The 14,406-nt window shown below is 34.3% G+C and overlaps 4 protein-coding genes across 5 annotated transcripts in view; 3 read left to right on the top strand and 1 right to left on the bottom strand.

Annotated features, from left to right (window-relative positions):
- Positions 1 to 1,148, top strand: part of LOC106740749 (cyclin-dependent kinases regulatory subunit-like) — a 2,067-nt gene extending 919 nt beyond the window's left edge. For both annotated transcript variants that reach the window (XM_014612082.1, XM_014612083.1), the window contains 2 exons: positions 667 to 794; positions 884 to 1,148. In XM_014612082.1, the coding sequence (XP_014467568.1) occupies positions 667 to 794; positions 884 to 972 (217 nt within the window). In that variant the 3' untranslated portion in view covers positions 973 to 1,148. The remainder of the gene's footprint in view (positions 1 to 666; positions 795 to 883) is intronic.
- A 3,152-nt stretch (positions 1,149 to 4,300) lies between these two features.
- On the top strand, positions 4,301 to 5,814 carry LOC106740750 (tetratricopeptide repeat protein 25). Its single transcript, XM_014612084.1, has 2 exons — positions 4,301 to 4,435; positions 5,512 to 5,814. The coding sequence occupies exons 1-2, from the start codon at positions 4,301 to 4,303 to the stop codon at positions 5,812 to 5,814; spliced, it is 438 nt and encodes a 145-aa protein (XP_014467570.1).
- Positions 5,815 to 8,237: 2,423 nt separating this feature from the next.
- On the top strand, positions 8,238 to 11,791 carry LOC106740787 (hydroxysteroid dehydrogenase-like protein 2). Its single transcript, XM_014612167.1, has 8 exons — positions 8,238 to 8,251; positions 8,525 to 8,688; positions 9,426 to 9,639; positions 10,062 to 10,267; positions 10,394 to 10,591; positions 10,679 to 10,876; positions 11,032 to 11,160; positions 11,268 to 11,791. Exons 1-8 carry the CDS (start codon positions 8,238 to 8,240, stop codon positions 11,378 to 11,380), a joined length of 1,236 nt encoding a protein of 411 aa, XP_014467653.1. The 3' UTR covers positions 11,381 to 11,791.
- A 1-nt stretch (position 11,792) lies between these two features.
- Positions 11,793 to 14,325, bottom strand: LOC106740788 (S-adenosylmethionine mitochondrial carrier protein homolog). The gene is made up of 6 exons (XM_014612168.1): positions 13,715 to 14,325; positions 13,397 to 13,553; positions 13,182 to 13,291; positions 12,677 to 12,917; positions 12,447 to 12,585; positions 11,793 to 12,365 (listed from the first exon to the last, which is right to left on the bottom strand). Exons 1-6 carry the CDS (start codon positions 13,778 to 13,780, stop codon positions 12,248 to 12,250), a joined length of 831 nt encoding a protein of 276 aa, XP_014467654.1. The 5' UTR covers positions 13,781 to 14,325; the 3' UTR covers positions 11,793 to 12,247.
- Positions 14,326 to 14,406: the final 81 nt, after the last annotated feature.

The raw sequence follows: 14,406 nt of genomic DNA, 5'->3' as shown, positions 1-14,406 counted from the left end.
AAGTATTCATGTTTAAAAGTACTATTTTTTTTACAAATCTTGGGAGTTGATACATTTATACATATTAAATATTATCTATAAATATATGTATCATCTATATTATCTATATGTAGCGAATATCTTTTTATAGTAGTTTTTATGAGATTTTAATTTATACAGATATGAAGATTTAGAAAATAAATAGTACTTTTAAACATGAATACTTAGACTTATATTCTGAACTCTCTTTTACCTATAAAAATGCCTTAAATGTAGCTTCTCAGTCAATAGTTCTTAAGTGACTTTTATTGATAAAAGAGAATTCAGAGTGGGAGCCATAGCATATAACAATTGGAGCACAAAATTTTTCTTAAATATTTAAAACTAATAATGGAAAAAATAAGCTTAAGCTGCTTAAATTAAAAAATATTATAAGAAATTTAAAATTTTGTATAAATAAAGCAGGTATAAAATATAGACAAGGAGAACGTGCCTATTTTCTAAGCATTAACGGTACATTAACATTTAATTAAAACTTAGTCGTAGGACGTTTCGCATTTGTATCTAACAATGTTCACGGATAGTTTTTACTGAAGTAATTGAAAGTAATGATTACACATAAGATTACAGATGAATGCAAATAATGTTGAGACAAGAAAGTAAAATTGTATGTATGTTTGGATGTAGGCATGTGATACTACCACCCGACATAGCCAGACATGTTCCAAAAACTCATCTCATAACAGAAACTGAATGGAGAAATTTAGGAGTTCAGCAGAGTCCTGGATGGGTTCATTACATGATGCATGGACCAGGTATACATAGAAACTGATGAAATTATCAGGTATATATTAACACATTATATTAGTACATAATACTAAATACAAATTTTTTTTATTTTTAGAACCACATGTTCTATTATTCCGAAGGTTGAGGAGCGATCTGGAGACACCCAGGCGTATCCCACAGACAGAAGAAATTATCAGTTGTTAAATCAAATTGAAAGTAATGATTACACATAAGATTACAGATGAATGCAAATAATGTTGAGTACAAGAAATAATAATAATAATAATAATAAGGAACATGAGATATAATTTTCCAATTGTATCTCTACATGATTTATACTTAAAGTAAAATGTATACAGATATTTTTAAATTAAAATATAAGAAAGAGACGAACACAAGCCAATATATTTGACGTTATTAATGCCTTTAGCTGGCGAAGCGTGGGTACTCTTTGGCATAACACGCGACGTCTCTGTGTCGATGTGTCGACCTGTTACGATTATTTAAGTAATTTACAAGGATACGGCACGATATTACTTTTTATAATCATTCTTTTCATAAAAATGATTTAGGCAACGAGAACTTCATCGTCAGAAATATTTCGAAAAGATCCAAGTTGTAAGCTTATTCGCCGATTATTTTTATAGAGACTGCAGACATGCACCGATATTCCCCATTGAAACGAGGATTCGATATAGGTATATCGAAGAAGCCCCGTCGAGGACAATAATGCGATCGAAGCGTGACATCATCGATTTGGCACATTATCCGTGGGTCACGGAACATTCCGTGTTTGTAGTTCCAATAATTATCTGTGACTCGTAGATTATTTTATGTTTTCAGTTCCGGCTGGTTCTTCTTAATGCGCGGATTCTATTGCGTTTGCCCGATGCGAGTTTTCTCCACGAACTTTGGCAAAATCTTCAGTAAAAACTATCCGTGAACGTTGTTAGATGCAAATGCGAAACGTCCTACGACTAAGTTTTAATTAAATGTTAATGTACCGTTAATGCTTAGAAAATAGGCACGTTCTCCTTTGCTTCATCCTATATTTTCATTCGATTAAATAATAAAAGATATCGCGGTAGTGACACATGAGTAATGTGCGACGACATGAATTGATAACTTCGAGGAAATAATATAAAAAAATCGATCGATATAGAGATTGCATGCGTCCCCCCTAAATGACACAAATAATCGAGCAAGGACGACGACGATAGATTGATAGGAAACATTCACGAAAGCATGCGGACCATTTAATAGTTTTTCCGTTAGCGATCGTTGGCGAAAGTGCAGCGTAATGGTGAGCGAAGAATAAGAATTGTCGTGTAGTTATCCTGCTTATACTATTTCTTATTCTGTCGCTTCCTTATTGATTACTTTTTAATGCCGTGGGTAGGGAGACGGGATAAAAAGTATGGACAGAAAAGTTCGGCTCGTAAGTTAAGAATTTAAGACGCCGAGTAGCGGCGCGATTGGAGAGACAACCATTGTGCATTTTACCGCGATGTAGCGACCCATCGACACATATATTCGCGATCTGCGGCCGCTTTCCTGAGTTCTCAGTCGAACGAAGAGGCACGAGTAATTGCTGCCGATCAAGTCGAACACTTCTCCGTAATTCTATAAGTCTATAAGCGACGTCACGTAATCGTAAGTATGCATTCTGCCGCGCTTTTCTGACGAGATGTAAAATTCAAGAATAAATTGATTTCGCAGAAATTCCCGATTTCTCCTGAATTCCAACGTGAATGTAAAATTGTTGAATTGCTCTCTAATCTTTTTTCGAGGACTGAATTAATTTTCTTCTCAGAGCAATTGGCGTTTTAAAAATCTAATTCATGCGTTAATGTTTGAAAATGAAATTTTCCAATCGTTTTTGTATTTTCACATTTCAACAGATGTCATAGATATCAAAATGATATGGTGTACCATGAAACGAAAATCAACGCAACGAATAAGGCGAACTTCCATTGTTGTACGAAACGCGCTGCTGGTAAACGAAGCGACTGTCCATATGAAGAATGGGAATTACAACAAAGCCATATCATTGTACAATCAAGTAAGTTTCGCCACGATACATTTCTACAACGATAGCGAGATATTCGAACAATCGTTCTCCGATATGGACTTATTATCTCTGGCAGAACAAATTTCTAAAAGATCTTTTAAAGACGCCTAAAAATTTAACGTTTTTTCTAGATGTTTTTAAGACATATTTTAGAAATTTATTTTGCTTAAAGTCACGAGGAAAACATAAAAAAGAGTTGCTACTACGTATATAATATTTAATTACATGTGCGTGTGGCAATCACTCAGACCTATGCGACAAAATGTTCTTAAAGAACGTCTTTCAAACATTCATATCGTACTTCTAACGAAACAGGAGGAGGTTGGAGAAGGGCGCATATGTGCACAAAAAAAATGAAAAAGAGAGAGTGCCATATAATGAACATCTTATAAAAGATTTTTTTAATACTGCAATGTGATATAATGGAAAACGCGCGAAATATAAAACCTTTATTTTATCGAATAATCGATTATTGCACAGAAAATAACGAATTGCGCGCTTCGACTCTTTCGGGGCGGGCTTTCGCTCGATTCAAATTTTCTTGGCGAATACTCAAGGACTTATCGGGATCCTCAATTCAATACTTGAATTATTAATCTCAGGCCCGAAAAGACTACGCGTTTCATGGTGCAAAATTGTATCTCCCGAAAGAGTCGAAACTAAAGTGTAATGTGCGATTATGCATGCATTTCCTGATATTTCGGGAGCAGGTATTTGCCTTATTTGACCGATGCTGAGAATCGGGCCATTGTTACCCGTTTCTAAGGAGACGAGCCGTCTAGGTGTCGACAACCACACGTATCTTAGCACGTACGAAGAAATACTTGTCACTCGGGATTCCTCTACCGTGAAAATTCTTCGATTCTTGCGAATCTCGCGCGGCGAGTGGTGACGTGAAAAGGAGACTACCTTGTCACTTAGCTCGCCAAGCAAAAGCCGGTGAAGTTCCGTTTGTGTAAGGTAAACGCGAGGTATTCCAATTCGATCGAATTGCGACATTGATAAAAGCGAAGGCTGAAAATGGACGAGACACCGCAGGCAACAACCGCTAAGGACGAGGCGCATACCAGCGCGACGGTCGAACACCACGTTATGGACATCTTGAATCCCATGCTCCATCACCATGATCTGCTGCAGAGTTACGTGCGAATACGCACGGAAACCGGCTCCGATTCAAAGAAGGATCACGAGGAGTTCGAGGAGCCGAGCAAGGATACGCATCCGGGCAAATACGCGACTCTGGCCGACGGTGGCAACGACAACGCTCGCAAAAGTCACGCTCGCAATGCTCATGACAAGAGGAAAAAGGGCAACGACAGGAAGGAAAAGGAGAGGCTCGACATCGTCACCATAGAGTCAGAGATAAGGATTCAGAAGACGCGGAGAAAGTGACGCCAACAAGACGATTGCCATCGGCAAGAGGAGGTGTACACCGACAAGGATCGCGCCGCCGCCGTGAACATGGGCAGCACGGACATCAAGCAATCTCTGAAGATGAAGCAACGCCAGGACCGCAGCAGAAATCTGCAAATACCGGAGGAGACCGAGCCTGGCGCGCTGCTAACGCTCGGCTTACGCGAGATGCGTTTCGGCGATGTTAACGTCGCTATTAATTGCATTAACAAGGTTCACGCGCTCACTTTTAGTCGCACGAGCTCTGATGATTCGTTTAGGTATAATTGGCCGAAAGGGCAGTCGAGTAGATGGTAACACCTCTCGTGGGTGTCTAACACCGTGAGGTAGCAAATTTGTATCTAAAGTCGTTACCCCATGAGAACATCCGTGGAAATGACGTGGAATCGACTTCTTTATGTGGATTCCACATCGATTGCACGTGGATGATGTCATCGGGCACTTGCCAGTAATGTAACGTTCACATCTCCTAGTGGCTAGATAATGCCTAGATAAATAAGTTGGCTGATGGTTAAACAAAAGAAATTATAGTTATGATGATGAAAAATCACAACTAGTTGCCAGGCAGTAATGTAACGCTTACTTCTGTTTTTTTTTTTTAATTTTCATGGAACAACGTACTCTCAATTTTGATTTGCAGGCATGAAAACGACTAACTTTTTTCATTTTTCTTCACTTATTAAAAAATATTTCATTTTTCCTCGTTTTTAAAAACACTTTTCTCGCATTTTTTTACTCTATTGGAGTAATCTAAAAAAAATTTGATCGCACAAATAATAATGTTCAATAACTAGTTTCTTTAATGACCAAACAAAAGATTCGAAGAAAATAGAAAGTAACAATGACTCCAACGACACAATGTTCATAAAGCGAAAAAATATGATATTTTTTTAAATCAAGTTTTTGTCAGGTTTCGATCAAAAAACGTGCCGAAATAACCGATATAAGTACAACTGACTGTGTTTTCTTCAAATTTCGTAGTAGAATCGATTGTCCGTGTTTATTTATTCCATAATTTTTCTTTATCCACCAAGCCAAAATGAATTATTAACAAAAAAACGTTCTCAAAGATACAATAATTATCTTTTCATTCTAAGTACCTTATGTGAAACGAACTTAACGAAGACATTCTGACAGTTTAGTAAAATATTCTATTAACTTTGCACAGATTAATACAAGGATTTATTCACAATATACAACGTTGTTCCAATTGTTCCAATCCACTACACGCTATAGTGACGTAAGAATTTATTCGGCAGGCACTGGAGTTGAATCCCAATGAGAAGAACGCGTTGGTAGCACGAAGCAAGTGTCACCTTTTGTTAGGCGAACCGCAAAAAGCGCTAGACGATGCCGAAGCAGCGTTGCGGCTAAATCCTAAGGATTCCAGCAACGCCAAAGCGGTATACTGCAAAGCGGAGGCGCTTTATCATCTGGGTGATTTTGAGATGAGTCTAGTGTATTATTATCGCGGAATGAGGATCCGACCGGAATTCGGGCAGTTCCGTCTCGGCGTTCAAAAAGCGAAAGACGCGATACAGAATGTCTTACGGAAAAATTAATCGACATGTACTCACTGATGAAGAATACTAAGGTAAAAAAATACAATGCACTTCACAAAATCAGCTTTACGGTTACGACTACAACTTTCCACGTATAATGGCCTTTAGATACACTATTAGTCGATTTTTTCACGCGTATATATGTTACTATGTAGTTATGCAAATCTGTCTTGATAAACGATTCCTTCACTCGCGATTGCGTTGTCACCAGTCCAAGTTATATTGTATTGCAGTATCGTGACATGGAAGGGACGGAAAACTATAATAAACGAAGGCATATACATCGGAAGGGATGCAGCGAAGAAGATGTCACATCACATCGAAGTTCTACTGCGTTACAATTGGAACAACGTTGTATATTGTGAATAAATTCTTGTATTAATCTGTGCAAAGTTAATAGAATATTTTACTAAATACATGATGTTTTTAACGGCTTGCGCTCGACATATTTATAATACAATATTTCATGTACTTTCCTAATAAAGCTTCATTGGTGTTACATTGGCTTAACATTGGCTAATATTGAGTCAATTGGTTGGTCTGTTCTTTTTAGTTGCACTGTTAACACTGGTACAATAAGTAAGAGCGGGATGAAATATACTTGCCTCACTCTAACTTATTGCACCAATGCAACTAAAAAAAAACAGACCAAATGTAACGTCAATAAAGTGTGCTATTAGAGTTTGTATATCGTTAGCATATAATTATCGATAATGTACTATTATAGAGAAACCTTCGGTTCTATATAATCCTAGACTATTTGGCTAGATATGTGATATTTTTGAAACGTACACGCCGCTTGTGTTCGATAACAATAATATAATATAGTATATACTTTGCACATATCCAAGCAGCGCCGGCTAGGAGCTATTAAAAACCATTGATTTGTAAAAAATATAGCCACGGTTGCGTTATTTATTGCACTGCTTCTGTTCCAACAGCACTTACCGTTTTCTTTCTTCAACGAATCAAAAGCACGGAGGACACGACGATTTTGGCTCCGACTGCCATAACACAGCTGCGTAATATTTTGGCATCCTTGACAGACTGTCTTCCGATGAAGTGTCCATTATCAGCTATCCTGCGATATTTCGTCGCGACAAATGCGCGGAACGCATTAGTTTCGGCAAAGCGCTATGATTTGAACTCCGACGTGTCGGGTGAACGCGCGAAATCTCTCTCTCGTTAACGTGCCATTTCGCGAAATATTCACTTTCGACGACGTTTTATCGATCAAGGAACGCGAGAATCTGCTGTCTCGGTGCTTCCGGCGACGACGATTCGCGCTCACTCGTAGCGAAATAGCTGAAAATACGGATCGGTATTCCGAACCTCCGAACTGTCACGCCGCCATTTATAAATGATTTGTTCAATATGGCTGGCTGCACGACGAACGCGCGTAATTTCACTCGGCGCTCGCGCGAAGTATTCGGCGGCTTTTCAATACGATACCGTTATAATGAATATGTGATCGTTGTTCCCGGAGCTCCCGATGACGGCGATTCGTTCACTCGAGACTGATCCACAGGCCGAGTCGCAGAAATTACGGAGCGGCTTTTCGAATTCGCTTTCGAATGCCACGATAAGATCGAGAATCGACTGCGATATTGCGGTAGTAGATTTCTCGAAGTTCGATATGTTGTGCGCGCCGCCTACGCGAATTAGGGCTTCTACGCACAGAACGTATATTGAAAACTAACCACGTAAATTTTGCAAGCTTATGTTCACCATCTGTTCGTATAATGCGAGGATTCTGTCGCAATAATAAAAATAATTATTTTTCTTATTAATTATCAATTGCTCAGTTCTTTTAATAAATCTGTTTATATTTTGTTGCCACATTTGCGCATTAACGATTATGGGACACTTCTCCCACTCTTTTTTATATAGCCAATAAATGTCCATCTTCTATCCTTCAATGCCGGATTCTCTCGCTTTATAGGAATACTGCTGCGTAGCCACACAGTAGTATTACATATATGCGGGGTTTACAATAAGAATTTAAATCGCAAGATTTAAGAAATTGGTCAATCATAATTGGCTTCTCTTTTTATAATTCGAGTGTGATCAAAATCTTACGCTTTAACCATATAGTAGTATTATATATATGATCTCTTTAATGCCACTGTAGACTGCGATTGATTCTATAGTCCGTGATCCAAGTATGCAGTTGTATACTAGGTGCTTAAGATATCTCGGAGTTTGTAAGGTGGGGATTGAGAGTTCAAAGTACTATTAAACAGAAAGATATTACGACATCTTTCAGTATATATATATATACTTTCAGTATATATGTATATATATATAGTTTACATGCTCGAGAAAGTTCGTTACAGTTCTTCACGTACTTTGTCGCAAAGTATTTGATAGTGATCATCGTATAAAACGTTTAACACGTTAACATATTTCAAAGTATATTAAAGATGATTAACACAGGGTACGTACTTCTTTAGTAATACTTCATTGGCATTAAATTATAGCTCTATAACCAAATATACGTCATTCTGCATGATTCATCAAATTTTGTTTTAAGTATATTAATTTATAACTATATACTTTAATATTAATTTAGTGTTATTTTTTGTGTCATTAATTTATATTTTTATAATATATTCAATTATATTAATTTCATGTTTGAATTTCTTAATTTAATTGTCAACTTAGTTAATAATAAGAGAATAATACTAATTATCATCAATGTTTGATGCAGGAAGCTGGCAGGTCGCACTATTTTTATTACTGGCGCTTCCAGAGGCATTGGCAAAAGTATAGCTTTAAAAGCGGCAAAGGATGGTGCAAATATTATTATTGCTGCTAAAACTGCTGAGCAACATCCAAAGCTACCGGGTACTATTTATACAGCAGCCAGCGAAAGTAATTATTCTGAATGAATTTAAAGTTTTATTTATCACATAAATTTGTAGAAATAGCTATTAAAAATAATATCAATTTTGAATATATTGTGAATGCTAATGGTCGATGCTATGATATCAACATATCTAATTATCTATGTATACACACATACACATATGACTTATTTAGGATGTTATGCAAGTACAATAAATAGAGATTTAAATGAAGTTATAAATATGATTTTGCAAAGATGCATTAGTTTATCACTGATATCATTGAACTTATGACTTGTAGTTTTTTATGCTTTCTTTAATCAAGATATACAGATTGAGATACATAGTGCTAGTACCAATGTGTTAAAAAAATGTTTGGAAAAGTCATACATCTTTATGATATTTATTTTTATATTCCTTTTAGTCCTTACATAATATTTTTAGTTTTATATAATAATAACATCGATCAGGATATTTACTGTATAAAAAATAAAACTTTACACATATGAATGTCAGTAATTTGCATGTAACATAAATTGTATTACATAATTATGCTTAGGATTTTATTGCTTGAACCTTGATCATATTAGTTCATATTATTATTATTTAATAAGATATTATTGATATTAAGATATTATTGTATTTAATTGTGTACAACATGAGACTGAATTGCTTGCAATTTTATATTTGTATGATAAACGCAGATTAAATTCACCATTTAAAATGTTTTGAATCTAGAAATTTATTGTTGAAAATATGTTTTAGTTGAAGCAGCTGGTGGTAAGGCTCTGCCTTGCATTGTAGATGTGCGTGATGAGACACAGGTAATTAACGCAGTGAAAAGTGCAGTTGACAAATTCGGTGGTATAGATATTCTTGTGAACAATGCGAGTGCTATTTCTCTAACAGGTACTCTTGCAACTGAAATGAAAAGATATGATTTGATGAACAATATCAACACTAGAGGAACCTTCCTTGTGTAAGTTCTTTTTTTCTATCATGCTAACATATTTTTTACGTTTAAGTAATTAACATAATACAATTGTCTGAGTGATAGATTTAACCCCTTGACATACAATGACGTCTGGGAGACATCATTCATTTCATGTACCATTGTAGACTTTGACGTTTCCGAGACATCAAGAAGTCTGTCTCCGGTGACGCCGTGCAGTATATTATTAGATTATTCAATTATTTCACTTGTGATTATTCAATTGTTTCACAAGCTTGCACATAACTGTTCATTGAGCAAAATTAAATAGTATTTTTTGGACGCATCAAATTCCGTTTTATTTGTATGTCAAGGGGTTAATAACTAAATGATTTATTAAAATGATCGTGCGTGAATGTTTATCCTGAAATTTATGTTACAGATTACGAATCAATGAAATTATGTTTTAGATCGAAAGTTTGTATACCATATTTGATGAAAAGCACGAATCCGCATATAGTCAACATAAGTCCCCCACTGAGCATGAAGCCAATTTGGTTCAAGAATAATGTCGCATACACAATAGCAAAATATGGAATGTCAATGTGCGTTCTTGGAATGGCAGACGAACTTAAACCAAACGGAATCGCAGTAAATGCTGTTTGGCCAAAGACAGGTGCATTATTGTTGTCTGGTGTTTTATTAAGCATGACGCAAATTGTATTTTGATTCTTGCTTTGCGATACGAAACTATATCGTTTTAAAGCAGCATATGGTTTTAATGAAATGATACTGTTTGTAGCCATACATACTGCTGCAATCGAGATGTTATCAGGCCCAGAATCGAGTAATTTCAGCCGTAAACCTGAGATCATGGCAGATGCTGTTTATGCATTGCTTTGCAAAGATAGCAAGATTGTTACTGGGCAGTTTTTAATCGACGAAGATATACTGAAAGGCGAGGGCATTACAGATTTTACAAACTATGCCTGTAACCCAGGTAGTATCACTTTCCATGTTTCTCGACTTAATCAAGGATTATTGATTATGATGACATTTTTTATGATTAACATTTTGGCTTTTTCAGAAAATAAAGATAATTTAATGGTGGACTTTTTCATAGAAGATAACATTTCAGTTATCCAAAATAAATTTAATCCGCAAATCTCCGACGAAACGAGAAGTGGGACTGGAAAGGTAGAAGGTATATTTAGTGCCATTAATGCCAATTTAAGTACTGAATTGGTCAGCAAAACTGGCGCTATATTTAAATTCAATGTCAAAGGTAATTTAATCTTCTGTGTTTAAGCAAATGAACTTTAGTCACTACAATTGGTCTGTAATCGTTTATTAGTTGAGAAGTATTATCATTTCTACGTTTAAATATACTTATGTTTAAGTATATTTTTATATATTAATTATGTATATTTATTTCTTCAGGAGATGAAGCTGGCGTGTGGTTCATCGATTTGAAAAATGGAAAAGGTGCTACTGGGAAAGGAGAACCGAGTCAACCAGCAGATGCAACACTTACAATGGATTCACAAAATTTTTTTGCCATGTTTTCAGGTGAGTGCAAATGAGTCTTTTGATGTTAGTTTTGTTTGTTTATTTTTGCACAATTATTTTTGTTGATATCTCAATTATATAATGTCCTTGAACTTGTTTATGTACAGGTAAACTAAAGCCTACTGCTGCTTTTATGTCAGGTAAGTTGAAAATTAGCGGAAACTTACAGAAAGCAATGAAACTGGAGAAACTGATGAGCAGTCTAAAATCTAAATTGTAAACTTGAAGTATGTGATATGCGAGTTGTTTTGGAAGATCATGAATAATATATATTCTATTATATATTTTGATATATTACAGAATACAAAATATAACAATCTTCTCCAAAAAGAAACTATAAATATATTTTATACGCACATAAATATGTGCAATATTTGCTATTTGTAAGAAAGAAAAATGGCATGATGTTTCGCATTACTTTTTTAGCTAATATGAAATCGATAAGTAATTCAATAAATATTTCGTTTAAATAGATGTTAGCAAAAAATTGGCATTTTGCGAATGTTTAAAAAGATTGTTTTTAATCAAATATCGATTCAAAATAACACTTTTACACTTGCGACTAGCAAAGTTCTTATTCTATAATTATTAAGATATACATTACATACCTTGTGTAGATAAAATGTATTACAAAATANTTTGTTACAAGTTACAGAATAAGGAGACAAAATTATGAAGAGTTTGTGAAACTCTCTTCATAGACAATTTTGTATTTTCTCTTACGTAATTGCGTAGAGAATAGACTTTGTTTATGTAAACAAGTATAGAAAAAGAAAAATTATCACTGTCACATATGTGACACTAGTTGTAAAGTGTTATTAAATGTTCAAGAAAGCGATGCAAATGAATGTGAATTACTGTGAATTAATGTTTGTTACATCAATATTAGACTGAATTGTTTATATTTTAATATTACTAATGAAAGTATTTTTGTCTTACAAGATTTTTGTACATGATATAAATAACTGTACAAGTTTTGTAAACAGTATAAACTATATTTTTATAAATTTATTAATATATATATATATATATATATATACATATTTGTTGCAAAGTATCTCGCCTTTCCATACTAAGCTCATATAATTTATTTCAGCATTGGAAATATTACTTGTGTAAATACTTTTGCTTCCTCATAGACTCCAAAGAATATAAAACCTCCTAATGTAATCCACATTACTCTGGGCCCAAAACCAGCAAACAGTCTGTGATGTTCCAATGAATGGAATGTATATAAAAATATTTAATTTCATTTATAAAACGAAGAAGTAACCAGAGATATTTACCCTCGAAAACCATTTTCTGCATATATCTGATAAAGTACATTTGATATTGTTAATTCTGTTGAAAGCAATGTTTTACTGGACAACATTATCCTCGTTTTTGCAACATCCAATGGAGTTGTAACGGCCGCAGAGATGCCTCCTAAAATTATCCCCAATAATAATACATTTATACAAGATTATATTTAATATTAATTATACTCTTGTATAATAATTTTTTCAATGTATAAAACCTGAAATTGCACCGCAGATTGCACTTTCCGAAGGATATATTTCTCTTTCAATATAGGAACTATAGGATATTTTCAGATATTCCCACAATGGAAACTGTACGATACTAAAAGGTGCGTCTCGCAATACTGTGCTCCAATATCCACGATACAATAATTTCAAACCAAGGAATTTTTTGTCTAATATTTGTGCTTGTTTCCTTTGCTTCAGGACTTCTACTGGGACTCGTATTAAGCATGCTACCTTTATATATAAAATAATACAGTTATTATAAATATGTAATTTAATGCCTATTAAAAACAAATGTTCCTTGAATTATCAGATTAAAATAGTATTTAACATATGAAATAATAGAGAGACTTTAGATTAATACTTCTTTAGAATCTTGTACATATCCAGCTATGAAGTAATTAATTTTTGTTATCTTATTAAGTAATTAATTGTTGTTTATCTTATTTAAGTGTTATAATTATTAAGATAAAAATAATGAATTATTAAATTTAGTACCATTTCTGCTGATGCTGCTGCTCCAATGTGAAGTGAAGTACGATACTTTTTGGAAATCCTGGGTTGCATAAGAGTTTTAATTTCTTCGTATGTTAAAAAAAATAATGCAGCTAAAACATATAATATATTATATGTAAATTATTCATATTATCAAATTATTCATATATATAATATTTAAAACTTTAGATTGTCAAATATTAGACATTATCCACTACCAGTTGGTGCTGAGCCAATTATAACTGGATAAATTCCTTTGTAAAGATTTGTGAATCCTCCAGTTTTAAGAAATCCTTGTTTACTCTGCAATCGGGTTTTCAATGTATCCAGTGGATATAGTGTAATATCAACAAACGTTCCTGCAGCACCTCCTGCCTAAATAAACATTATTCAAGTATGTTAATGTAAAAGTATAAAATTTTATTGTATTCATTTTAACATTTCATTTTAACATTTTATATTCATACACATTATTTATAAAATAACACTATCTATTAAGGACTATCATTTAAAGGACTAAACACTATCTTACTTACAATAAGCGAGGTAATAAAAACATTCTGTACGCTCGTTCTCTCCAGTTGTTTTTCATATTTCGTCATTTTGTTTATGAATAAAGTATCCTTATTAATCTCTCTATGTGTCCTACTTTATCGACACAAAACATATAGGCAGAGTCTTTTATGAAGAGTAATTAAAATTATACTTTTATTGTAAAAGTGAGCTAAGCGAATTTTCACGAATTTAGTTTACGCATTTTAGAGTCTTACGCCTTAAATTTTCATTGGTAACCCCGTTTAATTGTGTCATGGTTGTGTTCGAGGAGCACATAGTCAACACTATTGCGACATTCGGTCCTCGACCACGTTTAGTAAAACGCTTATTTTACAATTAATGGAAGTTCACACAGCTGTAGATTTCGTATAGAAAAGGGAAATAATATTAGTACAGGCAGCTCAGCCGAAAAGAACAGACTGTTGTTTGTGCGATAAAATAAAGAAGAATGCTAATAACGCGTCCCCTGAAGCCCATGTCATTGCTTATACATATGTAGGAACTCCAGTACACGAGTTTATTGCTTAATTTTCACCATTGATTGCTTTGACTATAGAAATATAGACTGCCAATAGTTAACTTCAGACTTATAGCCAAGGTATGTCGCGCCACCAAATGAGGAATGCGAGAACTAAAGTGTCGTTTATTAAATGTTTATAAGGTTATAGAGGAA

The sequence above is a fragment of the Dinoponera quadriceps genome, unplaced genomic scaffold, assembly GCF_001313825.1.
Source record: "Dinoponera quadriceps isolate SergipeBrazil2010 unplaced genomic scaffold, ASM131382v1 scaffold453, whole genome shotgun sequence".
NCBI lineage: Eukaryota > Metazoa > Arthropoda > Insecta > Hymenoptera > Formicidae > Dinoponera > Dinoponera quadriceps.
Note: the sequence above shows the minus strand (reverse complement) of the source record. Positions and strands in the feature narration are given on the sequence as shown.